Genomic DNA, 26,027 nt, shown 5'->3' with positions numbered 1-26,027 from the left:
AGGGTATATGGGTAGACACATAATAATCCATTTTGATATCATCATTTACAGTCAGTTAGAACGACTGATGTGTTACAACAATAGGAAGGAGTCCAGTCTTCATCTCAGGTCACTGGATAGCATCCATGTCTCGGTTGCAACTATTATATATAGCAAAATAGAAAGCGCTAGGACTCTAAACACTTGGACCTTCTTCCTTTTGCAAAGATATAGAAGTTCTCCCCAACATATATATATATATATATATATATTTTACATATTACAATACCTGTATGATTTTAATGCACATTTCAGGAAATGAAAATTTATGTAAATAAACTGTTGTGTTTCAGCCTTGGTTTATTCCTTGGTTTATATGTATCTTCTGTATTTTTGTGTTAATTTTGAGTGGTTATTTTTCATGTTTTTGTGTTATCTGGGTTGTGTTTGTTTTATTAATTAACTAGGGGGCTCTGCCCCCTGCTCACTTCACTCGCTTACCCTCTATGTGCTAGTCATTTCCCGGATCTGCCGCTTGCGACGAATCGTGCTTTGCTTTTGGATAAACACGAATATCAATTCTGTCTTTGATATCTCCATCTTTTGAAACTATTATCGCTGACAATTTGTCACATGTTGGTATTATATATGCGTAATCTTTCGGATTCATATAGAAATCCAAGAAAACTTCTTTGTTTGAGTTTTTCAGATATATTTTGTGTAAAGTGCGATACTTTTGGACGTATGGATTTGTATCCATTATTGGCTATAGAATTTCTAATACGTCCAATCGTTTAACTCTTTCGAATCTATGTTTCATAATCTGTAACCTGCTCTGCATGTGTATCATGTCAACGTTTATTAACCTCTTTACGACATTCTCCTTTGTCTTTTAGTCTTTGTCTTTTCTTCTTCTACTGTTTGTCTTTTATTTCCACCCCCCGCTTGGACCTGTTAATTTTTCAATTCTTGGCACAAAGTCTCGTTTTGCAGAACATGAAATTATCTCGTCCCAAGATTTTTTTATATAATAGAGAGATATTTATGCACTTTAAATGTGCTGCATTCCTTGTACTTTGTGGTTAGAGCTCATTCATGATGTCATTATTGTGGTGTCCTCCCTCCAGTTTTATATTTCAGTCAGAAGAGAGACCCAGCAGTGGATCATCAAGTCTTTTATAGTAGTTTCATGAGTTATGTCTTGTTTTTTGATATATTGTGATTACTGATTCTTTTGCCCTGTTTACTGGATTACTGCTTTTGGTTCATGGATTAGGCTAGTTCACCTTGGATCGACTTTATAGGCAAGTCCCGTTTGATATAGTTTTGCCCTTTTGCTGTTTTTGTTCTTAATTCATTAAAATAACCACCCACCCATCCATCCCAGCCACTTATCCGGAGCAGAGTCACAGAGGCAACTGGCTCAGTTATTTCCAGCAAGCTTCCAACTCAAAGCAGGAACAATCCCTGGATTGAGCATCAGCCCATTACTGGATAAATACTCACATAAACACATACACTCCGTTGCCATTTTGGCAATTCCATTTCACTTAACCTGCATATTTTTGAACTGTAGTCTAGGTGGATTCCTGTGCAACCCCCAGGGAAAACCTATGCAGACATGCAGAGAACATTCAAAGGCAATGCAGGAAGCACCAGGGATGGGAACCCCAGTGTCCATACTGCAGGGGACTGTGCTACCACTTTGCCAACATGCCACCCTTAATAAATAGCTTCATTTATAAAGTCTTTGTAAAACTTGTCTTTACATGCCATCATTTTATGGTTTCTCTCTCACTTGTGAGACATTTTTATATATTTTGAGTCTATCTGGTATTTTAAACTTTTAAAGCCAGCTCCCCATTTTGGGTCTGCCTAGGCTGAAGCCTGCTGGTATTAGTTGGAGCAGTTGGATACACTTATTTCTGGTACTGTCTGTAATTCTAGAATAAATTGTTGCACTTTATTCTTGAATATATCTTTTTTTTGCATCTCCCTAAATTGGATAAATATATAAAATAAAAGATGTAATGCATTTGTTTACATTTTCAAATTTGGATAGTGGCAATTATTGTATTTTTATTTATTTACATTTTAACAGGATAAAAAGATCTCTGTCTTGGAAGATAAAATCAAGATCCTGCAAAAATCCAAAGGTGACATTTTGAAATTTATTTACTTTAATGAAAAGTGATTGCATTCATTAAGCAGACTCTGAAAAACTATACAGGTACATTGTCTCTTTTGAAATAACAAAAATAGCCTTTTAAAATAATGCAAATGCAACTTATGAAGAATCTTGAAGGCTGTTTTTTAGATCTTGGATTTAAGCATAGAACAATTATTGGGAAATAAGACAAGATAATTCAATATGTACTTTCAGTTTGCTTAAAACATATATTTAAGTTATGGCCTGGAGTATTTTAATGGTGGCATACTGATGCATTGATTGGCTTTACTGTGTCGTATTTCCAACATACTGTGTTCAAATCCTTCCACCAGTCACTGCCAGTGTAAAGTTTGAGATAGAACCATGAGATAGCAGTGCTACAAACAGCAACACCATTGTAAGGACAGAATCTAGTTGTGCACAGATATAATGAGGTTTACAAAATGGATACATGAGGGAGTTGGTTAATCCATAATGCTTTCAAACAATGATTTTTCACATTTTTGTACACATTTGAAGAGATAGACACTCTTTTTGTGAAGATGGACCACTGCTATGGAAGTGTGCTTGATCTGGTTATTTTCTATTTAACCACAAAGCATTTATGATAAAACAGCTGCAGAACTGGAGCCTAACAGTTATTTCAAGATTAAAGTGATGTCACGAGAATCACAAGAACAGTTATGAGGCAGCTTATGTTTAGCCAGTGATAAAGTAGTATGATGTAACATCAAATGCTCTTCAGAAATAAAATTATTAAAAAGAGAAGGAAGCAGAATGGGAACAGTAAATACAAGTTTTAGCACCACAGGGCAGAGTTTAATAATTCTGCAGAATCCGGTACATTGTTATAACAGGGCAGAGTTTAATACTTCTGCAGAATGTGGTAAATTGTTAAAAAGTCTTTGAATTTCAAGCTGTTTGATTTGCAAGAGAATGTGCTAAAAAGACATCATTTCATTTAACCACTTGTGAACTCTTCATGATACAGTGTTAAAAAAGATTTCCAGTTAGTGCTACTTTGGTTTCAGAACTGCTGTGCTGATTCAAAACTAATTTTTTCGGCCTTATGAAAATATTTTCCTTACTGTATTAAAAAAATGGAAGCTGATACAGTATATAGAAATGTCTTGATGCTGAAACATAATTAAGAATGGAAAATAGTTTGAATATTTTAAGAGGTTTTAGCCCTGGGTAATATGGTGATGTATGCAAGATCTACAAGGCACCCACACACCCCACCATGCCCCTTTAATGGCCACAAACTGTACTTAGGAATGTTGGAACACCCTGCTATTAGTACCCACTTTTTTCAAGAAATTATTTCAGAATAAAAACAATTGTAAAGTAAAGGGGAGGAAGCACCGACATATGTACATCTGCATTAATATCAAAAACACAATTTTTATTCTAGCATAGCTGCTTCTGCCTACTATTAGGATATTACAATGTATCATTATTGAAGAGAAACATCCATCTGAATCAGGAAACATGACCCACGTTTTGAAGTAGAGCTAAATTAGTTATATACCTATAAACGTCAAAGTGAAAACTGAAGATTCCTTCTGATGAGTCATTTACTTACAAACAAATCCGATAACTTAATAGCTTAGACTTTTTGCTGCAGCCTGCTAATGACATTTTAAGAGAAGGTTTGGATGTATCACATGTAACAGGATATAAAACAGAGATAATGTTAATCAGCTACTGTTCCTATCACCTTAGCCCTGCCATTACTAATCCAAAAATCTTATATAAAAATGTTTCTGATGTTGTGACATTGCATACCTTTAAATTTAGCTCTTTTCTCCATTTCTTCCTTTGCTTTTTCTTAAAGTGCCAGATGGCTTTGACTTTTCATAACTGATTATGATGACAACTTTTTTTTACCTATTATAATGAATACATCATGTTGGTTTCATCACCAAATGAACAGATATATCCATTGCCCTTGTTAATCAAAGGTCATGTCCAGCTAAAAATGAAACCAAGCTCACATTCTAAAAATGTAGTTTTCATTATTCATTTCATTTCACTTTATTGACTTAATTATAAATAAGGCAAAATGGCAAGTGCTGCACTGTATATGATTTGCTGGGATGTTATTCCACCTGCTTGTGTGTGTTAAAGCAAAATACAGGTGTGTGCATGGATACATTGTGTTAAATGTCTTTGTACAGTAAGAGAGCCTGAGAAAGGTGCAGAACATATTCTTTGACAGCCACCCTGCTCCCTTCTCGGGCCCCATTCTGGTTTCTTAGCAGCAACAGCAGTGAAATAACAGAACAGTGAAAGAGGCGCCTGATGCAGCTGCAAACATGAGAGCCATTTCGATGCAACCTTGCAGATCAGAAGGACGATCATTTGACACTTTAGGCATTTGCTTCTGCTGTCTATGCCAGGAACAGCCTCTGGTTTAATTTGTCATCAAGCAAATCTTTGATATATTATATTGAGCTTTACTTAAATGTACCTTGTTAATTATGTACAGATTTTTTTTCTAAGCCCATTATTAAAAATTGGTACTTTTTAAAGAGTAATCTTCATTACCTTAATGCACTTCTTAGAATTTCTAGGAGTATTCTCTTCAGACTCTCTAATTTGCTCAGTGTGTTCTGATTTAATTCCAACCATACTTGTGATTAGAGGCTAATCTATCTGAAATACAATCAATCCCTAGTACTCTTTATTTCACTATTTCGAGCTGTGTGGATTTAAAAATAGGTACACTAGATGGAAGACCAGATAATGTAAAAACAGTTAAAGAGGGATTTGGATATCATACAGGCATGAGCAGATTGTGGCAGATGAAATTTAATAAAACTAAATGTAAAATATTACACATAGGAAGTAGAAGTGTTAGATTTGAATACACAATTGGAGAAATAAAACTTGAAAGTACACCTTTAAAGAAGGATCTGTGAGTTATAGTGGATTCATCACTATCTACATCAAGTCAGTGTACAGAAGTGATCAGTAAGGCTAAAAGGACATTTTGTTTTACTGCACATCACATTTGTTGAGTACTAGTCAAGGGTGTGTTAAGCTTATGGTATATGATGCACCTGTGACGCGTCACCTGGGGCCTCATGTATAACGCCGTGTGTAGAACTCGCACTATAACATGGTGTAAGCACAAGAGCCGTAATGTGCTTACGCACAGAAAAATCCAGATGCAGGAATCTGTGCATACTCCAACTTCCACGTCCTTCCGTTACATAAATCCCGATCAGCGTGAAAACTAACGCTCGTGCACGCGCATTATGTAACGCCCCAAATCCTCCCAGAATTACGCCTATTTGAATATGCAAATCAATATAAATCGCCCTTAAGCTCAGCCTTCTGTGAAAAGACAATGGGAAAAGCACGGGGAAAATATAAGAATTTCAGCGAATACCAAGTGGAGGCAAAGGAAAAACAAACTATTTGTTTAATTAAACCGTGGTATAATCAACAAAAGGAAGTTGATCGAGTGACATAGCGTGTTGGAGAAACTTGAAAGCTCACGTTCACAAAATCGCACAGGGCCGGAAATAAAAAGAAGTCACATATCAAAGTCGCCGTGAAAAGCCGAGTTGTAGCCCACTGTCTGAGTGTCATATGAAAGCTTATTAGGGTACAGAGAAAAAAGGCACACAGTGGGGAAAAAGCACCAAATGTCAACTTCAATCTCGACATTTCCACTTTAATCACGTAGTTTATTTTGTCATTAAAGTGGAACATCATAAACTTCATCTTAAAATCGTTTAATTAACCAGTTTCTCAAATCACATCGTAATTAAAGTAGCACGTTAAATGCTTTGTTTTGTATTTGATCTTCTATGTGCCTATGTGTGTGAATCACACTACTTGCTTCTTAAACCGGCTCTCTTCCTCCAACTGGACACAGAATCAATTACATTCGTGATATTACAGCTCTCTGAATAACTAAAATACTGAGATGTATACGTGATATCATTTTCATGATGATAGTTAAAGCACATTATTAAACATGTGTTTCACTTCGATGAAATAATTTATTGCAGCAGTACTCAGGGGCGGCTCTAGGCTTGTGGTGGCACTGGGCAGAGGAAGAATCGGTGGCTCCTTCCCCGCCAATGTCAGTAAAGTAGCTTATGCACGGTGGATGGCCTCGTCCGTTGCAGACACTGCATAGCCGCCTCGTGCTCATGACACAAGCATTTAACTTTTGCCGAAATTTGTTGCTGCGTTTTTAGCTGTGTTGTTATTTTCTCTTTCTGTTTTATATTCAATATATATTGGCGTAGCCGTCACTGCAGTCCTTGCTTTTCTTTCCCCAAGTAACCGATCGCCACACAATCAGCTCTGTAATAGAAGTTAAGCCATCTGTAAGCTTAGCGCCGATTCTTCAAAACATTTAAGGAACATTGAAATATCTTCGTAGTACATGTTTAATTATTCTATCCTTCACGACACTCCCAGTGAAGAATATAGATTATTTAAATGAAGTTAAAGTTTTATCTGTATAATTTAAGAAACATATTTTGCTGCATTTCACCTTTAAAATGATATCATCATCATATGTAAATACGCGCTTTATAAAGTGGCTCAGGTTGTGAGATATTATAACTGTAGTGCAAGTTTACAGTGGGGTGATTGTACTTATAAGTACAAACAGTTCTACAAGGTGCAATTGATTGAGTGCATTTAAAGTTCTTGGGATGAAACTGTTTCTGAACCGCGAGGTCTGTACAGGAAAGGCTTTAAAACCTTTTGCCGTGGCTAAGGCAGCGTGTCCTTGAAGCTGTATACCAATAATTCTCTTTCCGATCAGCTGCTGCTGTGATTCACACTCAGATACAGTGATATAAATTCTCCGAGTCGTGCAGTGAGAGTAATATGGATAAAGAGGATCTACTGTGGCAACGCATAACGGGAGGAGCTGAAAGAAGAAGAAGAAGAAGAAGAAGAAGAAGAAGAAGTGAGAGTAACAACACTAAAGCAGTTATGGTATTTGGAATACCATGGCTATTCCCTGGACCATTATATTGTTACAAGTTAATTACAATCAGATGCGTTACACCAATAAACTATATGCGGTTAGTTTCAGTGTATTTATAAAGCCGCGTCAGGAAAATAATGAGTAACCACACAGGAACAGTAGCACTGATTTGACACTGGGTGCCGCCAGTCTGCAAAACCGAGCGGAGAACTTGTGTACGACAAGGCATGAGGTACCGTGGAAAAGTGCGTGGCTTTACGCCAAGTGTAGGTTTTATACATCGCGATTTGAACGTGGAAAAGTTCTTACGCAACATTTCTGTGCGTACGCACCGTTTATACATGAGGCCCCTGGAGTTAGGTTACAGCTGTTTACAGCTATTTTTTATCTTTTGAGTCAGCTTAGGGAAGGGAGTGGTTCAGTTCTGATGCATGAAGAATGTGGTAAGAACTGGTCTGAACACTGTAAGAGAACAGTAAGTTGTACTGTAGTTATTTAAATACAAACCTACTCACCACAAAAGTAAAATTATTTAATCAACCTAACATTTTTTTCTTTAAAATGTTTAAAAGTTTTAACACATCATAATATTGTGAAGCTTTACATTTACATCAGCTACTGACTAACATATAACCTAACATTCTCAACCTACTTAGTCCAAATTCAGGATCATGGGGGCTGTGTATTCTGTAAGCACTTTGTTCAAGGCAAACCAACCTATCAAAGTTGACCAATTTAACGTCACCAATTAATCAACCCTGTATGTCTGTGGGAGGAAGACTGCAGTGTCCACAGGAAATCCACACAGAAATAGGGAGAACATGCAAGGTATATATAAGCAACACTCAAGCTTAGGACTTAGTGTCAAGGCACTGGAGCCATGAGGCAGCACTACTAACCACTGTGCTATTGTGCTGCCTCATGAAACCACTATTTAGATCACCAAAACTGTGTAAGACAAATTAGTTGATAAGGATGGATTCAGGCTAGTGTTACCAAGTTGAATTTTGTTGTTAGTGATGGGGCTGACAATTATTTCAAGACACTTTGTAAAGTGGCATCCACCCATACTTATTGTCTTATTAACAGTTTTTTCAGGTTTTCTATTAAATTTTAATTTGGACTAGGGGGCTTTGCCCCTGCTTGCTTTGCTCACCAACAACAGGGCAGGCGCTACGCACTAGATACTTTGCTTTTATGCTGCTCGATGGTATTAAAGGTTGCAGATATTCTTTGAGATATTGCAAGTTGATGTTTTCATCTTCCACACTATCACCATCCACTGTTTCAGCATAGTCTGTTGATACACATTTAACCAATTTGCTGTTTAACCGATTGACAATTTTCGCGTTAATTCATTTGACCATCATTTCTAGGTTTTTAGGATTGCCTGTGTACTCATTTCTTCGGTTGATAACCCTTCTGGATGAAATTCTTCAATAAGATTTGGACATAGTAAGTCTCCTTTATTTGGGATCTTAAAGTGAGGAAAACATAAAAATTTATAAGAGCGAGAGAGCAGGAACCGTGTTTGTCAAAAGTATTTACGTGAATTAGAGGTGAGAAGACCATGTGCGTTGTTGAATATGATTGAGAGGAGGACGGGACTTGAAAAAATCTCATGGCAAAAGTCTCATCTCGCGGGACTTCAAAAAATCTCTTGAAAATAGTCTTGTCTCTTCTCGTCTCAGGATTTTCTTTTAAAATAGAGCGATATGTAGAAAAAAATGACTGTTGTTTTTCTTTCCTCTGTGCTCTTGCAGTTCTTTAATAAGCAAACAAAGGTTTCTTTAGACTTTCTCTATAACTGTTTCCTAATTTTCGTACTTCTGAGAACTAAACTGCATATAGCATAACAAGATGTGGTCTCACAAATGCATTTCTTAAGCAGAAGCGTTCTCAGGTTGCAAGAACAATATAAGTAAACTAGCTGTTTGTTTTGCAAATTTCTGCTGTGCACTGTCATATGATAGGCTGAGGTGGTCATTCAATATCAATGAGTTGTTACTCTCTTGCTTCAGATTACCATCTTCATTATCCACTTGCTCATCTACATTGTGTCCAGCTCCAGATTTAGAGATGTAGTTGACATGAGGGTAGTGGCTCTTAAACTCTGTCTTGAGGAACCTATGTGTTTTTTTGTATTCTTCAGATTTCAAAAACAAAAACTTATTCTTGCTTTACTTTACTCATCTTTTCAAAGGCACCGTTTTTTGTTCTGCTCTCATTCTGTTATAAAAAAAAAAAGCTGCAGCAATGTTTCACTTCCCCTTTGTCAGAATGTTTTAAGTACAGTTATTTTTGTCACAGTCTTTATTTAATCCTCTAGTGTGTACTTTTTATATCTGATTTATAAATCAAGTAAATGTGAAGAACCAGAAAGTTGACTCTTTGTGGTATTTTAACTTTTTGTGTTCGTAACCTTGCCTTTTTCACTGACCTGGCTTTTGTCATCTTCCACTTTCTGTCCCTTTAGTACAGTAGAAACTGAAAGGTACTTTCAGGAAGATTGCAACGTTAGGATCTTTTAGCCAGTTTCTTAGATTTTGCCCTTCTATTTCATCCCTTGTTCAAGTTTACTAGCTCTCTAATTTCTGCACAGTCTGTGCATGTTCATAACTGTCATATGGCGTTTTGCCTTCTTTGAAAATATTACATGACAGCACTCATGCTACAAATCTATTTTCTCGTTTTCTTTAAACTTCTGGTATCATGTAAAGACAAAGGCATTGTGTGGTGGAAACGTTCCTCCTTCATTGTCATGAAGGAACATGCCTGTTCCTCTCTGTCTTCTAGAGCTCGGTGAGCCCTGTCCCTGTTCTCTGCTGCCTTTTTCTGTCAGCAATCCTTGTATTCACATACACAGATGTGTGAATTTATATGTGAGGAAAATAATCATTTCATATTTCATATTTTCCCATTATCACATATTTTAGTTATTGGATTTGTGAACTCTAATGTTCAAATTCTATTTTTATTTAAATTGTACTTTATTTAGACTATTGATTATTATTGATGACATTGTATGTATATATTACTATAAAATGAGTTGAAATGTATTCTCCTTCACATTTTACATGTACAATGTTTGTGACTTATCTGTTGTGTCAAGTACAAGAACTGAAATGTATCCATGGGTTGTAAGTATATTAGAATATTAGAACAATCTAGATGACAACAGGCCATTCAGCCCAATAAAGCTCACCAGATCTAACCACTCAATTCTTCTAAAATAATATTGTGTCTAGTTTTGAAGTCCATAAAGTCCTACTGTCTACCACACTACTTGATAGCTTATTCCATGTGTCTATGGTTCACTGTGTAAAGAAAAGCTTCTTAATAATTGTGCGAAATTTACCTTTAACAAGTTTCCAACTATGTCCCTGTATTCTTGATGAACTTATTTTAAAATAACAGTTTCAATCCACTGGACTAATGCCCTTCATGATTTTACAAACTTCAATCATTCCCCTCTTAATTTCCTTTTGTTTAAACTGGAAATGTTCAGCTGTTTTAGTCTTTCTTTATAATTCATCCCCTGTAACCCTGGAATCAGCCTAGGCACTCTTCTTTGCACTTTTTCTGTGTCCTTTTTATATATGCATATGTAACTCACTAAACAACAAAAGTGAATAATTTAAAAAACAAATGATGATTTATTCATTCATTTAGGTTCAAGTGCACAGGTTAGATCTGTTTAATTATTATTACTGTTGTTATTTTTACTGATTCAGAACGCTCATCCAAGTATTTCTTATATTTGCCAGACTCCATGGTACATCTGGGAATGAGGTAGAAACTTAACTTTTGGTTTAGTTGATCTGAAATTCAAAAATACAAATACCTTAATGATTCAGACTAAGAAGTCACAAAGCTACTGTCTGCTTTGTTAAGCTGGGGCAGACAACTGCACAGTAGCAGCCCATCAAGTCCAATATCTGGTGGGTAAAATTGTCCAGTTTATCACTGGAGCCACATTTTCACCTATGTAGGACATTTTTGCAAGAGGTGCCTAGAAAGAGGACTTTCCATTATCTCAGACACAATACAACCAATCAACAAACTGTTTGTCCCAAACTTTTCTAGCATGTCATATGACAGCATTTGATACCATGCCAGTACACTGACAGTTTTAACTTGCAGGCCATTAGGTTCTTAACTCCTATGCAGTAATCTACCTGAAGAATTGCATGAATTATCAGGAATTTTGCACTTTTTGCACTTTGTCTATTTACTGTTACTGATCACTCTGCAGTTATTTTATTGTTACTTGCTCAGTTTGATGTATGCATTAGGTTTAAATCTGACACTTATTTGTAATTTACAGTTTTTTTATATTTTGTAATCCTAATAATAAAATATTACTAACAGATGCATGCAGCAAAGAATCCAGTCAAAATGAGGAACTTGAGAGAACCTGCCTTGAGCTCCAGAGTCAGGTCTGGGAAATGGAGGTCAGTGATTACTGATGAAGATAGAGGGGGGAATGATCTTACTTTCATTTGAATGCATAATTGTTAAAATTGTATAAGTCTGAACTATAACCTGCATCACAAAAGCTGTACTGTTAGTATGGTGCGAAGGCAGGCAGACATACAGACAGATAGATAGATAGATAGATAGATAGATAGATAGATAGATAGATAGATAGATAGATAGATAGATAGATAGATAGATAGATAGATAGGAAAGTCACTGTATAACAGGGAATGGATTTGTGTAGCCGTCTCTAACATGCTTATATAAAAAGACAGGTACTTAGACATGTGTCTCTTTTAATTATGTCAGGTTCACATTTACCTTTGTGAAATTTTGCCAAATTAATTATTTATTAATACAGTTAGATATTTAAGAACAATTGAAAATGTGAGCCTATGTTACTAAAGCCGCAAGTATTGTTTCAGTTTTTTTGCAGACTTCTATCCTTAACAATAATCAATACTGATGGGTGTCCCATTTCTTTTCTGCGTTTGTCTACTTTAGGTATCTGTACACTCGGCAATCTGCTTGGGAATTCAGGGTTCCTTTCATTCTGTGACCTTTTACTTACAGCTAACATTCGTCCACAAAGCATGCAGCAACTCTTGTCTCTTCACTATTTAATCTCATCTGTTTTAAAATGTTGTTGTTACAATCAGGTTTCAACCCTAATTGGTCTCTGTGCTGAACACACAAATCTATGAGCAATAAAAGAAACTTTCTCCATTTCATGCCAGTGGGAGTCAGATGTGCATCCCTCTTTAGTCTTAAGCTGAATTTCAGTCCAAAAACTCTAATCACTAATTTATTCAATATAAAATTGTCCATAGGATTTATGCGTCACTTTTAAAACAATGTATAATGGGTTTGGCTTCTGACTCAATTTGTAATTTATGCTCTTTAAAGAAAGCGGTTCTTTTTTCATATGTTTTAGTCTTTCCCTCCTAATGCATCTTTATGGTCCTCCAATTCCACCTCTTTTCATTCACTTTGGATATTTCTATTCATTACCCTTTCTTACTTCTGTATTTTTTATCATATTCTTTTTCATCCATTACTAATAAGATGATTTCATTAAACTCTTTATTAAGCTCATTAAGCTGTTCAGATCCTCCTGGCATTATGCTGGAAAAATCAAGAACAATGTTTAATACATACCTGGAGGAATATGTTTTATAACTTAATTCTTTAAGAGATTTCAGCTGCTTGTATAGTTTATCTTTACCATCCACCATGTCATCTCAAGAAAAGGAACTGCAGTTATCAAAAATTGTTTATTTTGCTCTTATCAAGTTCTGTAGCATGGCATGCTAATATCACAGAGCCCGTTATGTTTTATGTTCTCTTTTTGATGTTTGTACTTGTGGTTGTTCACACTTTTTATTGTTTAAGAATTAATTATTTACAAAAAAGCATTCTTGCAGTATGTAATTAAAAAATGATGCATCATGCTTTGGAAAATTAAATCTAAAGATGATAATATAATGTTTCATCCTCATACCTGCTTAACTGAATGTACTCAAATGAAACTGAATTTGTATTCAGGTTTCAGTACTCAGAAAGATGTGAATAACAATTGTGCAACCAGTCAAATAGTGGAAGTAATGGTGAATTATGAAGTGTACATTTTATTTATTTATTTATGACATAACAAAATAGGAAAGGATCTAAAGAAAGAAAGTTCTTGTACCAAATATTGTAACTGCAGACATTTAAATATGTATACATTTTGATTTGCATAGTGGCTTAAAAAGACAGTTGAACTGAAATTAGGATTAAATAGCTACATTAAAAAAATGCTGCATTTTTGAAAAACGTAAGAGGGCTGGTGAACATTTGCATACTATACAGTGCTAATCTGTTGGTTATTTTAATTTGTATGACTTTGACAGGTGGGAGGAAACTGTATTAGTTGAAGAAAGTTTAAGTAGACAAGGGGAGGATGTGTAAACTCCCCACTGACGACAGAATTTTGAATGAAACTCAGTTAGATGAAGTCGAGCAGCAATGCAAGCTCTCATTCTCCATAAAAGCAGTAATTGAGAATCGGTTGAGCAAATGGATGGTTATTAACTAAGCTGAGGAATTCACTGAGGATACACTGTATTTTTGCTACCTTTAAGTTAATTTCCACTTTCAGAGCATTCACATTTCATTAATTGATAGACTACAGTGGTTGGTCTTGTACCATTTGGTAGGATAAAGGCTGTTGCTTCAATCCTTGTCTAGCCATTTAGGTACAATCTTGTCTGAAAGAGGTATCCACATAATGCCAGTGAAACATACACTTAATTATAAGATAATGCCAACGGCAATAATATACAAAGTGTTCATCTGGTTCAAGCTTTAGTTGTTATAATTAAAAGTAATATTTCTGTAGTTAAAGGAAATTGTTTGACTAAGAACCCACATATTTTTCCAGAAGTGAGTCGAAAGAAGAGGATATGATGATTGTAGGGTGCTTAGCACAACTTGCACTGGTGAAGATACTTATACAATACTTCTTAAACTTTTTCAGAGATTTTTAAATGACTATGGCATGATTTGGGTTGGAGATAAAAATCATCAAAGCACTGAAGACCATAAAGAAAATGTTAAGCCCCAGCAGGACATACTTGGCAAACAATATTTGTGGCAACAAGGTACAGGAAAAAGTTCTTGGGTTTTTATGAAAACGTTTATCTTTTTTATAGCACAATGCAGATGCATTCTGTAGCAGTGAAGCAGAATAATGCATTTCCTTTTTAATTTGAGAAGTGTGTAAAATTATTTTGGGCTTCAAAATTAGCAAACGCCCCAGTAAATCACCTCAATTACCTGCCCTGAAAATAAAACAAATATGCATTTCTTCAAAGTAAAGGTATTTTTTTCTGTTCTCCAAAATGCTTTGGAATGGTTCTAATCACAAAAAATACCATATCAAATGAAATGCTCCATGACTACAATTGCTAATTGCTGTTTTTGCACATAGGTTAGAAGTCTCTCTTTTATAACTTAACCACATCCTCCTTTGCTGCAGCATGCCTTGCCCTTTTATTTGCATGTTCTCCAAGCAATAAAATGTTTACCTCGATCCAACCACCACCAACCTCTTGTCCTACGGTTCAACCCTTAAACCAAACCATCAGCCCTCAAGACACTTTTTGCTGCTTCATTTTGCAATTTCTCTCTTAGAAAAACAGGAAATTAAAGTACAAAAGCAGTGCAGTGTGCTGGGAAAACATCATACCTGCAGCCCCTTAGGTGTTTCCATTTGGTGCCAATCCTTAGTTGACTTTTTCAGCTGTCCACTACTGGACTGGACCACTGCTATCTTTTCAACCACTGCCTTCTTGTCTTCCTCACACTAGTTGAGTGTTTTCCATTAAATCTTTTTCCCGACTCCACACTTGCAAGATGGTTTTGTATTCTGCAGCACCTGCCAATACCCTGCAATCACTTCTAAGGTCAGAGGCAGGTCTGAAGGGGTCATGTATCTTATGCAGCTCCTGACTACCTGTGTTGTGTGATGGACACTGCAGTTATAGTGGTTTACTTGTATAGCTGTTGCCCTCTAGCAGCCAGGATGTGTTGCCACCAGCAACATATCTGCCGTAGCCAATGTCTCCCCCTTAAAAAATGACCTGTTAAGCAAGACCAGGGTTTGGGCACCCATCCCTTAGCATTGCATCTACTAACTTTGACCACAGCTCCTCCCTTTCCTTGGTGCTTCCCATGCATATAGGCCTTCCAGAGCATCCCTCAAAAGGATCAAGCAACAGTGTCTTAAAAGTTAAAAGTAACAATGGAAGGAAATAATCATCACGGATAATGAAATATAAATTTAGATTTATATAACGCTAAAAAAAGTTAGGGGATACATTTACACATTGTCCTTTTTCATTTCAGCTCTTATTTTATTCTACATAAGAAGAACAGAACTCTGTTAAATTTCTTTGTTTTAATTAGCAGAAAATCGTGTTTTGCTTCAGAATTTTTTCAGTATTAATGCACTTTTCCAGGTGTGAAAACTTGGCAAACCAGGCTGTCCTATCCTGAGCAACCTTTTCCAGCTCCAGGCAGTTAAAAAATATAATCCCTCCTCCAGTGTGCTCTGGGTCTTTATTTGAGTTTTCTCACAGTGAATCATGTCTGATATCCTCCACATAGAAAGTATGCAGGGGCATTCTAACTATGTGCTCAGTCCTCCTCCATTAGCTCCCTTGCTGAACTCCTCATCCTATCACAAATATTGAGCCCAGCAGCCCTGCACAGGAACCTCAGGAACTTTGGTCACTTGTATCTGCATGCAATTGTTTTGACTATTTTCCAAAGTTTGTGAAGATAGGTGAGCATGGAGATATAGACTGATCAGTAAATCAAAGCCTTGTTTGAGGATTTACCTACCGCAGTGCCTATAAAACTGTTTCCTGTCAGAAAAGAGCTAATGTCCTGCCACTAGTCCTTCTTTTCATTTGCCAATCCAGCTTGTATCTGTTACACAGCTACTTTATTATGTTACATTCAAATGATGAAGGCAATTGAACATGATAAGTGCCATCTCCAATAGTGGTATTCTCTGCTGCACTAATTTGTCGGTCATTCTCATGTTCCACTGTACCTTCACATGTGAACACGCTGCTGAGATAGCTGAATTTCTCCACTTGGGGAAGCTGTTTATCCCTTACCAGTAGAGAATCAGACACTTATTTTCTGGGAGAAATCCACAGTCTCATATGTGGAGATGCTTATTCATCCCAACCACCTCACAGTCTTGAACAATTTCAGCATGCAGTGGTGATCCCAGCCAGATGGATCAAGAGGACATCATCATCTACAAACAGCAAAAATACAACCTGCTGATTTCCAAACTTTCCAATTCAAAGGCTAAAACCCTTAAACAAGGCCTTCTTTTAGCTCACTCAAGCACTGAGAAAATGTGGAAGGATTTAAACAGTCTTTTTATTTCACTCAAAACCCTCTTTGGAAATAGTATATTTGCTTCTGATGATGTCAGCCATCTCAGGCTGCCTTTACCTCCACCGAGCTTCAATATGTAGCTAATAAATAAAAATATGCTACTTATATATATGTACATATAGTCACTCTGGAGTTACTCCTCTGTCTGAAGTTTATCCACTATCCATTTAACTGAATGTGACTCTCTAAGGCTAACACTGTACTTTTATATGCTCTTCGTAACAGGTGTATGTAGCAATAACTAATCACTACATTTAACTACTAGAGTTATTAATGAGATGATTGACTTTATTTATGTTTGCCAAAACCAAATAAAATCCCCTTATATGGTAAAACAGGTGTCTCTTGATTAATTAATTAATTAATGTCAGTCCAATATGAAAAAGTGCAGTTTTTGCCTTTGAGCCTGATTTGGCAAAGAGATTAATGGATTCCATTAAAATTTGCCACATGCAATGCCACATAAAACTAAAATTCCTTTGTACAAGTTGTTTAGGACCTCATTGTCCATAGACTACCTTCACCGGAATGGTCTCTTAATGTTTATTAATTTCAATTGAACATTCTTCATCTGGCATGCTAATGCTCCAGAGGTCTCATAAGTCTTTGAACCTTCTACACCTGCCTGCCATAATTTAGGAGTCCATGACAACTGAACTGGAAGCATTGTTAATCAACCCCACTCTAGCTGTTCCCTCAGCACTGAACAGTGCATTAGGTTGTTGTACCCTTTATTACCCTTTCAGAGAAATGTGAAACAACCAGGTTACTGACCATCTTCATTTCAGATTACTTTGTTTTTGACATTGGTACCTCTCATTTAACTCTGGATACCTTCCATGTTTTCCTTCTTGAAACACCTCTTTCTTCAGCTTGACAGTTTCTTATACTGTTGGTGTTCACCAACAAGCCCTATGGTTGCTTTCATGATAGACATCAACAACCATTCGGCTAAAGCTCTTTGAATCTGTTTCTGCTACTTTGGGTCGATTCTGATTCTTTGGGGAATGTTGGAGAAAATTGTCAGAAGATGAGCATTGGGCTCATCCAAAACAGAAGCTTTCAATAGTCAAATAATGAAAAGAGTGCTTTAGAGAAAGTTTTGTGCATTTATCATATTAGTGCCTCATGGCAAACTCGGCCTTCACTCAATGAAGAACAATATTAAAGATACTTTGAATTGAATTTGATTTATCATATACCCTCTTCTACCTCCATACTAACTGTAATTAACGCTTAGCCATATTCCTCTCAATAACCCTGAATTTATTTGAGTGTGTTTGATAATGTTATGTTATGCCACCATGTTTCTACTGCACTATTACTGTTTCACTGTAACTCTAACCACGCACAAATACAACATGTCTTGTTTAAGTGAAATAAAACCACTTGGTCAGCAAAGTGCAGAATACACTTAATTTTGAAAAGAAACCCAAATAGGAAAACAAGAACAAAAATGCGTTCAAAAAACATATGTTGTATGTTGTTTGGACAACATGCAAATTCCACACTGGGAGCACCCGCAACTTGTGATGCCACTGCACCAACGTGCCACCCCTGTACAGTAACATTCTAGCCTAATTCAAGTTTAAACCTTAGTGAACTTAAAAGGTAGATGCTATTTGAATGGTAATTGTATTATACTGTTCATTCTGTTGAGGAAATCTTGTTGAAAAGTCTATCTTAAATTTGCTCTGCAGACAACTCCCTGGTGAAGAATTTTCATATGAACTATGACCTTGTTATGGAAAATGTCAAAGACCTTAATGTTCTTGCTGGAGAAGAAGAAGCTCAAATTGAACACGTAACAGGAGGTGCCAGGCTAACCCGTCCCAAACCTATACCCCTAACCCTCTATAAAAATGGGATTCTCATGTTCAATGGGCCCTTCCGGTCATATGAAGATTCAAGTACTCAGGTAAAATAAGCCAGGATTTTTCTGGTTTGGACGTTCCTTTTTATAGATGGTCTTCATTGCTCACTTTTTAGTCTAACAGCAGATACCAATGACATTCAGGCTGAACTGGCTGAATATTTTTCCTTGAAATTTGAAATGATAATAATGCATGAAAAACAGATAATGTGCAAATCCTGCTCCTAAATATTTTGGTCTGTACCTTCATAATTCATGATTATGCCAAGAAGAAGTTGTGTTAAGAAATGGTGAGAAATGCTAATATACGTAACATAAAGTTTGTTAAAATCACTGTGCTGCTAAGGTGTCCTGAAACACTGGATCTGTTTGCTTAGGAGGTTGTATTTATGTAGCATTTATTTGCCTTATTTTGAGCTGTGAATGCTATGTTGACAGTTTTATTTCTTTGTTTCCTCACAGCATGTGTTTGCAATTTTCTCATATGTGTAGGAGCACCACTTGAGTATATACAGTATATACATGCAGGAGTTTAGTCATGTTTTTTTTTATATCAGAGTATTATTAGTGATTGTCAATTGTGTGTGAAAGTTTGTGTGAGTTTAATTTATGGTGGAAACAGGCATTCTAGAATCTAAAGCAGTGGCCCATGCAACTGTAAATGATAGATAGATAGATAGATAGATAGATAGATAGATAGATAGATAGATAGATAGATAGATAGATAGATAGATAGATACTTTATTAATCCCAAGGGGAAATTCACATACTCCAGCAGCAGCATACTGATAAAGAACAATATTAAATTAAAGAGTGATAACAATGAAGGTATAACTTTGTATAATATTAACGTTTACCGGGTGGAATTGAAGAGTTGCATGGTGTGGGGGAGGAATGATCTCCTCAGTCTGTCAGTGGAGCAGGACAGTGAAAGCAGTCTGTCACTGAAACTGCTTCTCTGTCTGGTGATGATCCTGTTCAGTGGATGCAGTGGATTCTCCATGATTGACAGGAGCCTGCTCAGTGCCTGTCGCTCTGCCACAGATGTCAAACTATCCAGCTCCATGCCTACAATAGAGTCTGCTTTCCTCACCTGTTTGTCCAGGTATGAGGCATCCCTCTTCTTTATGCTGCCTCCCCAGCACACCACCGCGTAGAAGAGGGCACTCGCCACAACTGTCTGATAGAACATCTGCAGCATCTTATTGCAGATGTTGAAGGACACCGGCCTTCTAAGGAAGTATACTTGGCTCTGTCCTTTCTTACACTGAGCATCAGTATTGGCAGTCCAGTCCTATTTATCATCCAGCTGCACTTCCAGGTATTTATAGGTCTGCACCCTCTGCACACAGTCACCTCTGATAATCACAGGGTCTATGAGGGGCCTGGGCATCTTAAAATCCACCACCAGCTCCTTGGTTTTGCTGGTAAGATTACATTAAATAAGACAGACAAATTGCATTGGGAATGTGTTATAATAAAGTCAATAAAACTATTTCTAATCAAATAAACAACTTTGATGGAGATCTCTTATAGTAATGGGTTAATTTCTTTGTCCACCTAATGTTGTGAACTCTGTTAACTTACTTATACCTACGAGGTATCCCAATCAGCAATGAGTGCAAGGTCAGAACCAAACATGGATCAGGCAAAAATATCCATGAGGTCACATTAGTGTCCAAACCCTATACAAACAGAGGGGAGAACATTTTCATTTAAAATTCTCGCAATTTTTCACAAATATTGAAGTTTGTAATACCCCTGATTATTCAGATAATCAAAGTAGTAATCAATTGACTAATGGTTAACGGAATGCACCGAAAAAAGAGTAACATTTGTCCTGCTGTCACCTCAGCTTTAAATCAATGTCTTTTAAATGTTACCCATCAGACATTATTCACATCAAAAATTCTGACTAAAACTGCACCTAATCAGCTTTAATTGTTAAGCCAACATGAAAAATCTGAAGCCCACAGGGTGGCTGATAGTAAGGACCAACAGAAAGAAATGTAGTCAGATGAAATTGTTAGATTTAAAAAGAAGTGAAATAAAAAAAATACAGAAGATAGTAAATCTGTAAAATAAAACAAAAGAGTCAAATAGTGAGAGCAAAAGAGCAGGAACTCATAACAGGAAACTTGAAAGTATAAGACAGAAGCACTAAACAGCATTGTTTGAAGTATCTACAATCTTGGATTCTAAGTACCATGAGGTGCCGGTTTTAAGCTGAAACTGTTATAATGTCATAAAGTGTGCTTCTTAGCAACGGCTTGCAGTGTAGTGGCAACAATGCCATAAATGGTGGCAATGATGGAAGAATCTTAAACAAAAATAAAATAAAACTAAAACATGTTTAAAACAAATAATACCTCAAAAATAATAATACATTTTGAAACCTTGTAGTTCAAAAATCAACACCATACTATTAGAAGGCCATTCTTCACCTATTTTATGTTTTACCATATTATAAAAATGTGTATTCGGCAAGCTACAAAGCCTCTCTGCCCACCAGGTTGCTTTAAAATTTCGAAAATTTACTGATTTGTGGTTTATGATAGAGTAATCATCAAAGGACAAGCAGCAGGAATTTAAGGTGTGTGAAGATGATTTCTGAATACCTTAATAAATAAATTATTATGGTGTGAGGCTGCTTCTCTAAATTAATTGACTTTAAAAGTGGAGCTCAGAAGGTTTTTGTGATGAACTCATTGATAATTTTAATTTTTATAAATAATTTAGTTGAATCTGTAACAGACTAATTAAACCTGCAGATTACACCAAAGGTAAATTAACTAAAGTTATGAACATGTCTGCACATGGACCCAGATAACGTATTGCTTTGGAAAGTCATGTGGGAAATTGAACTTAATGGAAAGAAGTACAACATTTTACACATAGGAATAAAAATATTGTATACAGTGTAAAGGAGGGCATGGATGAGTTCACTTCCCTGACGTGATGGTTGGTGTAATATTGCTGGGAGGCAATTAGAACAGAGGAACATTGGGAGACTACCTCCCAGAGCCATGTGTTCCCCCTGTACACTGGGTAGCTGCAGTCCTCTCATAATCAATCAATCAATCAACATTTATTTATATAGCACATATTCATACAAAAAATGTAGCTCAAAGTGCTTTACAAAATGAATAGAGGAATAGAAGACACAATAAAAGATAAACATAAGTCAACATTAATTAACATAGAATAAGAGTAAGGTCCGATGGCCAGGGTGGACAGAAAAAACAAAAAAAAACTCCAAAGGCTGGAGAAAAAATAAAATCTGTAGGGTTCCAGACCAAGAGACCGCCCAGTCCCCTCTGGGCAATCTACCTAACATAAGTCAAACAGTCCTCTTTGTATTTAGGGTTTTCATGGAAGGACCTGATGATGATGGTCACGTAGACTTCTGGCTTTCAGTCCATCAATGTAGGCTCACATTTGGACACATGCAAGGCAGTATGGAAATTGTAGTCCCATACAGGGGCTTTTTTATACCAACAGGAATGCTTTTTTATTTTTTGTTCTTTATTTCGTCTTATACAATTTCTTGTATTAGGAATTTGTTAGTTTTCGCATACCCCTTGGGGCCAGAGTGCATTGTCAGCCATTGTACAGCACCCCTGGAGCAATTACAGGTTAAGAGTCTTGCTCAAGGGCCCAGCAGAGTAGGATCTTCTTTGGCAGTGATGGAGATTCGAACCGGCAACCTTCTTGTTCATAATGCTTTACTGGGACTGTGACAGCCAAGTCAGAACTTTTCGTTCTTTTGAAATTTCTTGCTTTACACACTTTCCGGTGTGTGTTTAGACCAAAATGTGTGTATATTTATTTATTCACTTATCTACCTATTTATGTATCTATTTATTTAAAGAGCTTCTGTAAAAAGCCAAATTTCCCCTTGGGACAAATAAAGTTTGTTCGTTCTATCTATCTATTGAATGGGCACCCTGAAGGGGTCTTTGGTTGGCATTGGAGGGAGCTGCCATGAGGAAAGTTCCTTTGTCGTATGGAATTTCTGCCTGAAATTGAAGTGCTTCCTGGATGCAATAGCAGAAGCTTTGCCTTAGCTAAGGGAGTCAGAGTCAGCAGTAGACTAGGACAAAGGTCCACTGGAGTGGAAGTGGAGAAAAAGAAAGACAGACAGAAAGACAGAGAAAAAGAATATTGTTATATTTTTGTTTGAAGATACCCATGAGAAAGAATTTGTTGCAAATTTTGAAGCTGGGGCACATATTTGTGTTGTTCTAGTCTATAACTGGAGTGCAAGATGCCTTACAATGTTCATGACAGTTAAATGATAGTGGTGTTTTGATTATAAAAAAAGTATTAAGAATTTTAAACTCTTTCCAACCTGGAATCAGAATATGTTCATAAGACAGACTAACCAAATGTTAGGTTATTACCTGTGTGAAGCACAAGTATATAAATAAGGTTCTGAGTAAAGGGGAAGTTCACCCTTTTCCAGAAAAAAAAGATAAAAGAGATAAAACAAGCTGTCACAAATCATGTTTTTTGCTTTTTCAATCCTTTAGAATCAAACATTAAGTAGGCTAATACAATTTTTAAGTGTTGAGTGTATCCCCTTAAAAACAACCATTTTGAATGAAACAATACAAATTGTAATGTATATGAAGACAGTCTGGAGTAATAACACAAGTCTAGGTTAAGTGATATACAGTTCCAGTATGTTAAAAGGGTTGAGCCTCCCCATTTTTGATTATTATCTCACTTAGTGAGAGCTCAACTAGAATGTTTTGTGAGTTCTGGCCTTTAGCTCTTAGGAAAGTCTAGAAAAATACTATATGAGTTATTCCAAGACTACAGCATATAATGTAACGATAAACAGATAAACTATTCAACCTAAAAAGTGGAGATGTAGTAGAAATATTTGGAATTATGAAGTACATATGTAAATTTGATATCAGTTTTATTTCAAAGATAACTAAAACTAATTTTTTGTATGTGCGAGCAAAGCGTGCAGGGGGCCCAGCCACCTAGTTTTTACAAAAAAACACTGACTCCAACTACTCCTTTGCGAAAATGCATATGCAGATTAATTATATTCTGATTTTAGGTGCACACCTTTTACAACCACCTCTTCTCCTATTTCAGCAATGTATGCAAGACCTAATGGATGGCTATTTTCCATCTGAACTGCAAAGAAGATTCCCTGATGGGGTCCCCATTAAGGTATTGCTGCTTAGCAATTAAATAACTAATAAATAAATAACCTCCTATGTTTAATACAAGCAATGAGTACTTCAGTAGCTTTGAACTACAGCAACAAAACTTGAGAAAGTATGGATAATTAAATATCCTTTCAGTACAAAGTGACAAAATCTACTTATTTCCTGAATACAATTTCAGCATTACATGGAGGCCAAACCTAACAAGGAAACATTGGATGAAGGGTAGGAACCAACCCTGGAAGTGATAACAGTTCAGACTCCCACACACGACTGCACCCATTCATACCAAATGACAAGAGCGCAAACGTCACACTGACAGTGGCTCAGGAACTAAGAGGCAGCAGCGCTAACCACTGTGCCACCACCCTGCTGACATCTACAACATGAAAAATAAGCATTAATAACCTTTATGTATTTTTAGCTATACAATAAGGACAATTAAACACAAAACAGGTCCATTTGTTCTCAAAAACTCCAAAGAATACAAACTGTGCTTTCATGCCATCACCTAACTTTACCAATTATCAGTCAAGGAATTGTTTAGTCTGCTTTAAACAACTACTAGTAATATTTTTTGTATTTTGCTGTTGTGTTTCTCACCAACCCCAAGATCAGTTAAAGTACATTTCTCCTCCTTGTATTGAATGTACCCAAACTTTTAAAATATGTTAAAGGCAATGCAACTACCAAACATCCTGAATCCCTTGGATGTCTTTTATGATTGCAGGGCATCTGGGGATAGAATCCTGAAAGACTTCAAGCTTCAGGATGAAAAACAGCAGTGAATTTGTGAAAACACCTTTTAGATTAGTAGCTGTAGGAAGAAGCTATGCTAAAAATGACTAAAAGTGCACAGAGGCCACAAAGGGATTGGAAATCCCATCAGAGATGATGAGCATAATGGCAAATTAACATAAGTTAATGACACATCTAATCTATTTCAGTCTCTCAGTGTGACAGAAAACAACCCTGAGCAAAGCACCAGTCTATTGTAGGACCATATAATAAACAATGGAAAACAAAATATCTGAAGCTATTTAAATCGGCATAATACACATGCCCAATTATGTGGAAATGAGGTCCTGCAGTGTAACCTGTTGTTCAAGCCACTTCTGTCTATTCTGATTTTGTACTGAAAATAGAAAGTGTGTTAGAAAAATAATTAGCAAGTTGTACTTTATAGACATACACGTATTTAAATGCTAAAGCTGGACTCGTCTCAAGTAATTACATAAAAAGAAACTTCTAGTGTGAGAACAAAAAATATTAAGTGTAATTTGTGTTTTACTTTTTAAAGCATCAAAAAATTCTCAAGCATGTGAGAATTGTTTGCCCTATTGTATATTGCCTTCTTATTTTTAATTTTCTTGTTACAGATGAATGATCAACGGGATGTGGAATTCCAGCAGAACAATCGCTGGATTGAATTTCCTGGTATTGGACATACTATAGGCAACAAAACTGATCCTGTGCTTAAAGAAAGTGCAATTCCAGGTTAGGACAATGAAATACCTGATATTTCTGTGCCTGGTTGTCTGGTGATGTTTTAACTGTCTCCCCACATTAATTTGGATTTTCATGATGGTATTCTGGTTTCCCTGCCACATCCTCAAAGACACTCAGGTTAGGTTATTTGAGAAATCTAAATTGGTCCAGTGTGTGTGTGTGTGTCCTGTAATGGACTGTTGATATGTTTAGGGTTGTTCTCTGTCTTACAACTCAATAATGCTGGGATAAGCACCGCTCCCTCAACCCTGACTAAATTGGCGTGCTGTAAATGGGGCTATTATATACATACCATGACAGTGCAAACTCTGTGCAGTAAATCAGCACAGTAGCTAGATGGGTCATTTTTTGTTAGTGTAAAACTCACCCACAACTCATTGAAACAATTTCTGTATTATTAAAGCAAATTGACGGTGCACCTTCAAAATGCCCATCACCTTTGAAAATAATCAAGTTACTACTGAAACCTAACTACACTGAGAGATTAGAAAGTGAAATAGCATAGAGACCATTGCATCTAAAACACGGATGCTATCCAAAAGTCACTGCCGAATGAGTCCTGATGTCTGTAAGTGATGTTTTGTGCTTGATAATTCAGTGGAATACTTTAAAGGAAGTCTTGCCATTAACTTAGTGTGATGCTCTGGAGAGGGAGGATAGAGAGCGAGGAGGAGAAAGAAGGCATCCTTGTTTGGCTTTATTTGGCCGATACATATGGAGTTAGGTTACTGTGAAAAATCTGTGTGTGTGATGGATATTACAAGTGCATAGCACATAGCATAAGTTACATTTTATAAAAGGAGTAACATGTTTTTAGCATGAGTAACACATTTTGCAAGGTCATTTTTGCACCACCGATACATAAACCTACGTGGCTGCACACATTTAACACTAGATAGATTTACATAG

At 36.4% G+C, this 26,027-nt stretch overlaps 1 protein-coding gene across 2 annotated transcripts in view; it reads left to right on the top strand.

Moving 5' to 3' along the window:
* The window catches only part of ubxn11 (UBX domain protein 11), a 55,187-nt gene that overhangs the window by 12,483 nt on the left and 16,677 nt on the right, over positions 1 to 26,027 (top strand). For both annotated transcript variants that reach the window (XM_039740412.1, XM_039740413.1), the window contains 6 exons: positions 2,081 to 2,135; positions 11,484 to 11,566; positions 14,110 to 14,233; positions 18,251 to 18,468; positions 23,536 to 23,613; positions 24,989 to 25,106. In XM_039740412.1, the coding sequence (XP_039596346.1) occupies positions 2,081 to 2,135; positions 11,484 to 11,566; positions 14,110 to 14,233; positions 18,251 to 18,468; positions 23,536 to 23,613; positions 24,989 to 25,106 (676 nt within the window). The remainder of the gene's footprint in view (positions 1 to 2,080; positions 2,136 to 11,483; positions 11,567 to 14,109; positions 14,234 to 18,250; positions 18,469 to 23,535; positions 23,614 to 24,988; positions 25,107 to 26,027) is intronic.

Source organism: Polypterus senegalus, chromosome 17 (genome assembly GCF_016835505.1).
Source record: "Polypterus senegalus isolate Bchr_013 chromosome 17, ASM1683550v1, whole genome shotgun sequence".
Taxonomy (NCBI): Eukaryota; Metazoa; Chordata; class Cladistia; order Polypteriformes; family Polypteridae; genus Polypterus; species Polypterus senegalus.
Note: the sequence above shows the minus strand (reverse complement) of the source record. Positions and strands in the feature narration are given on the sequence as shown.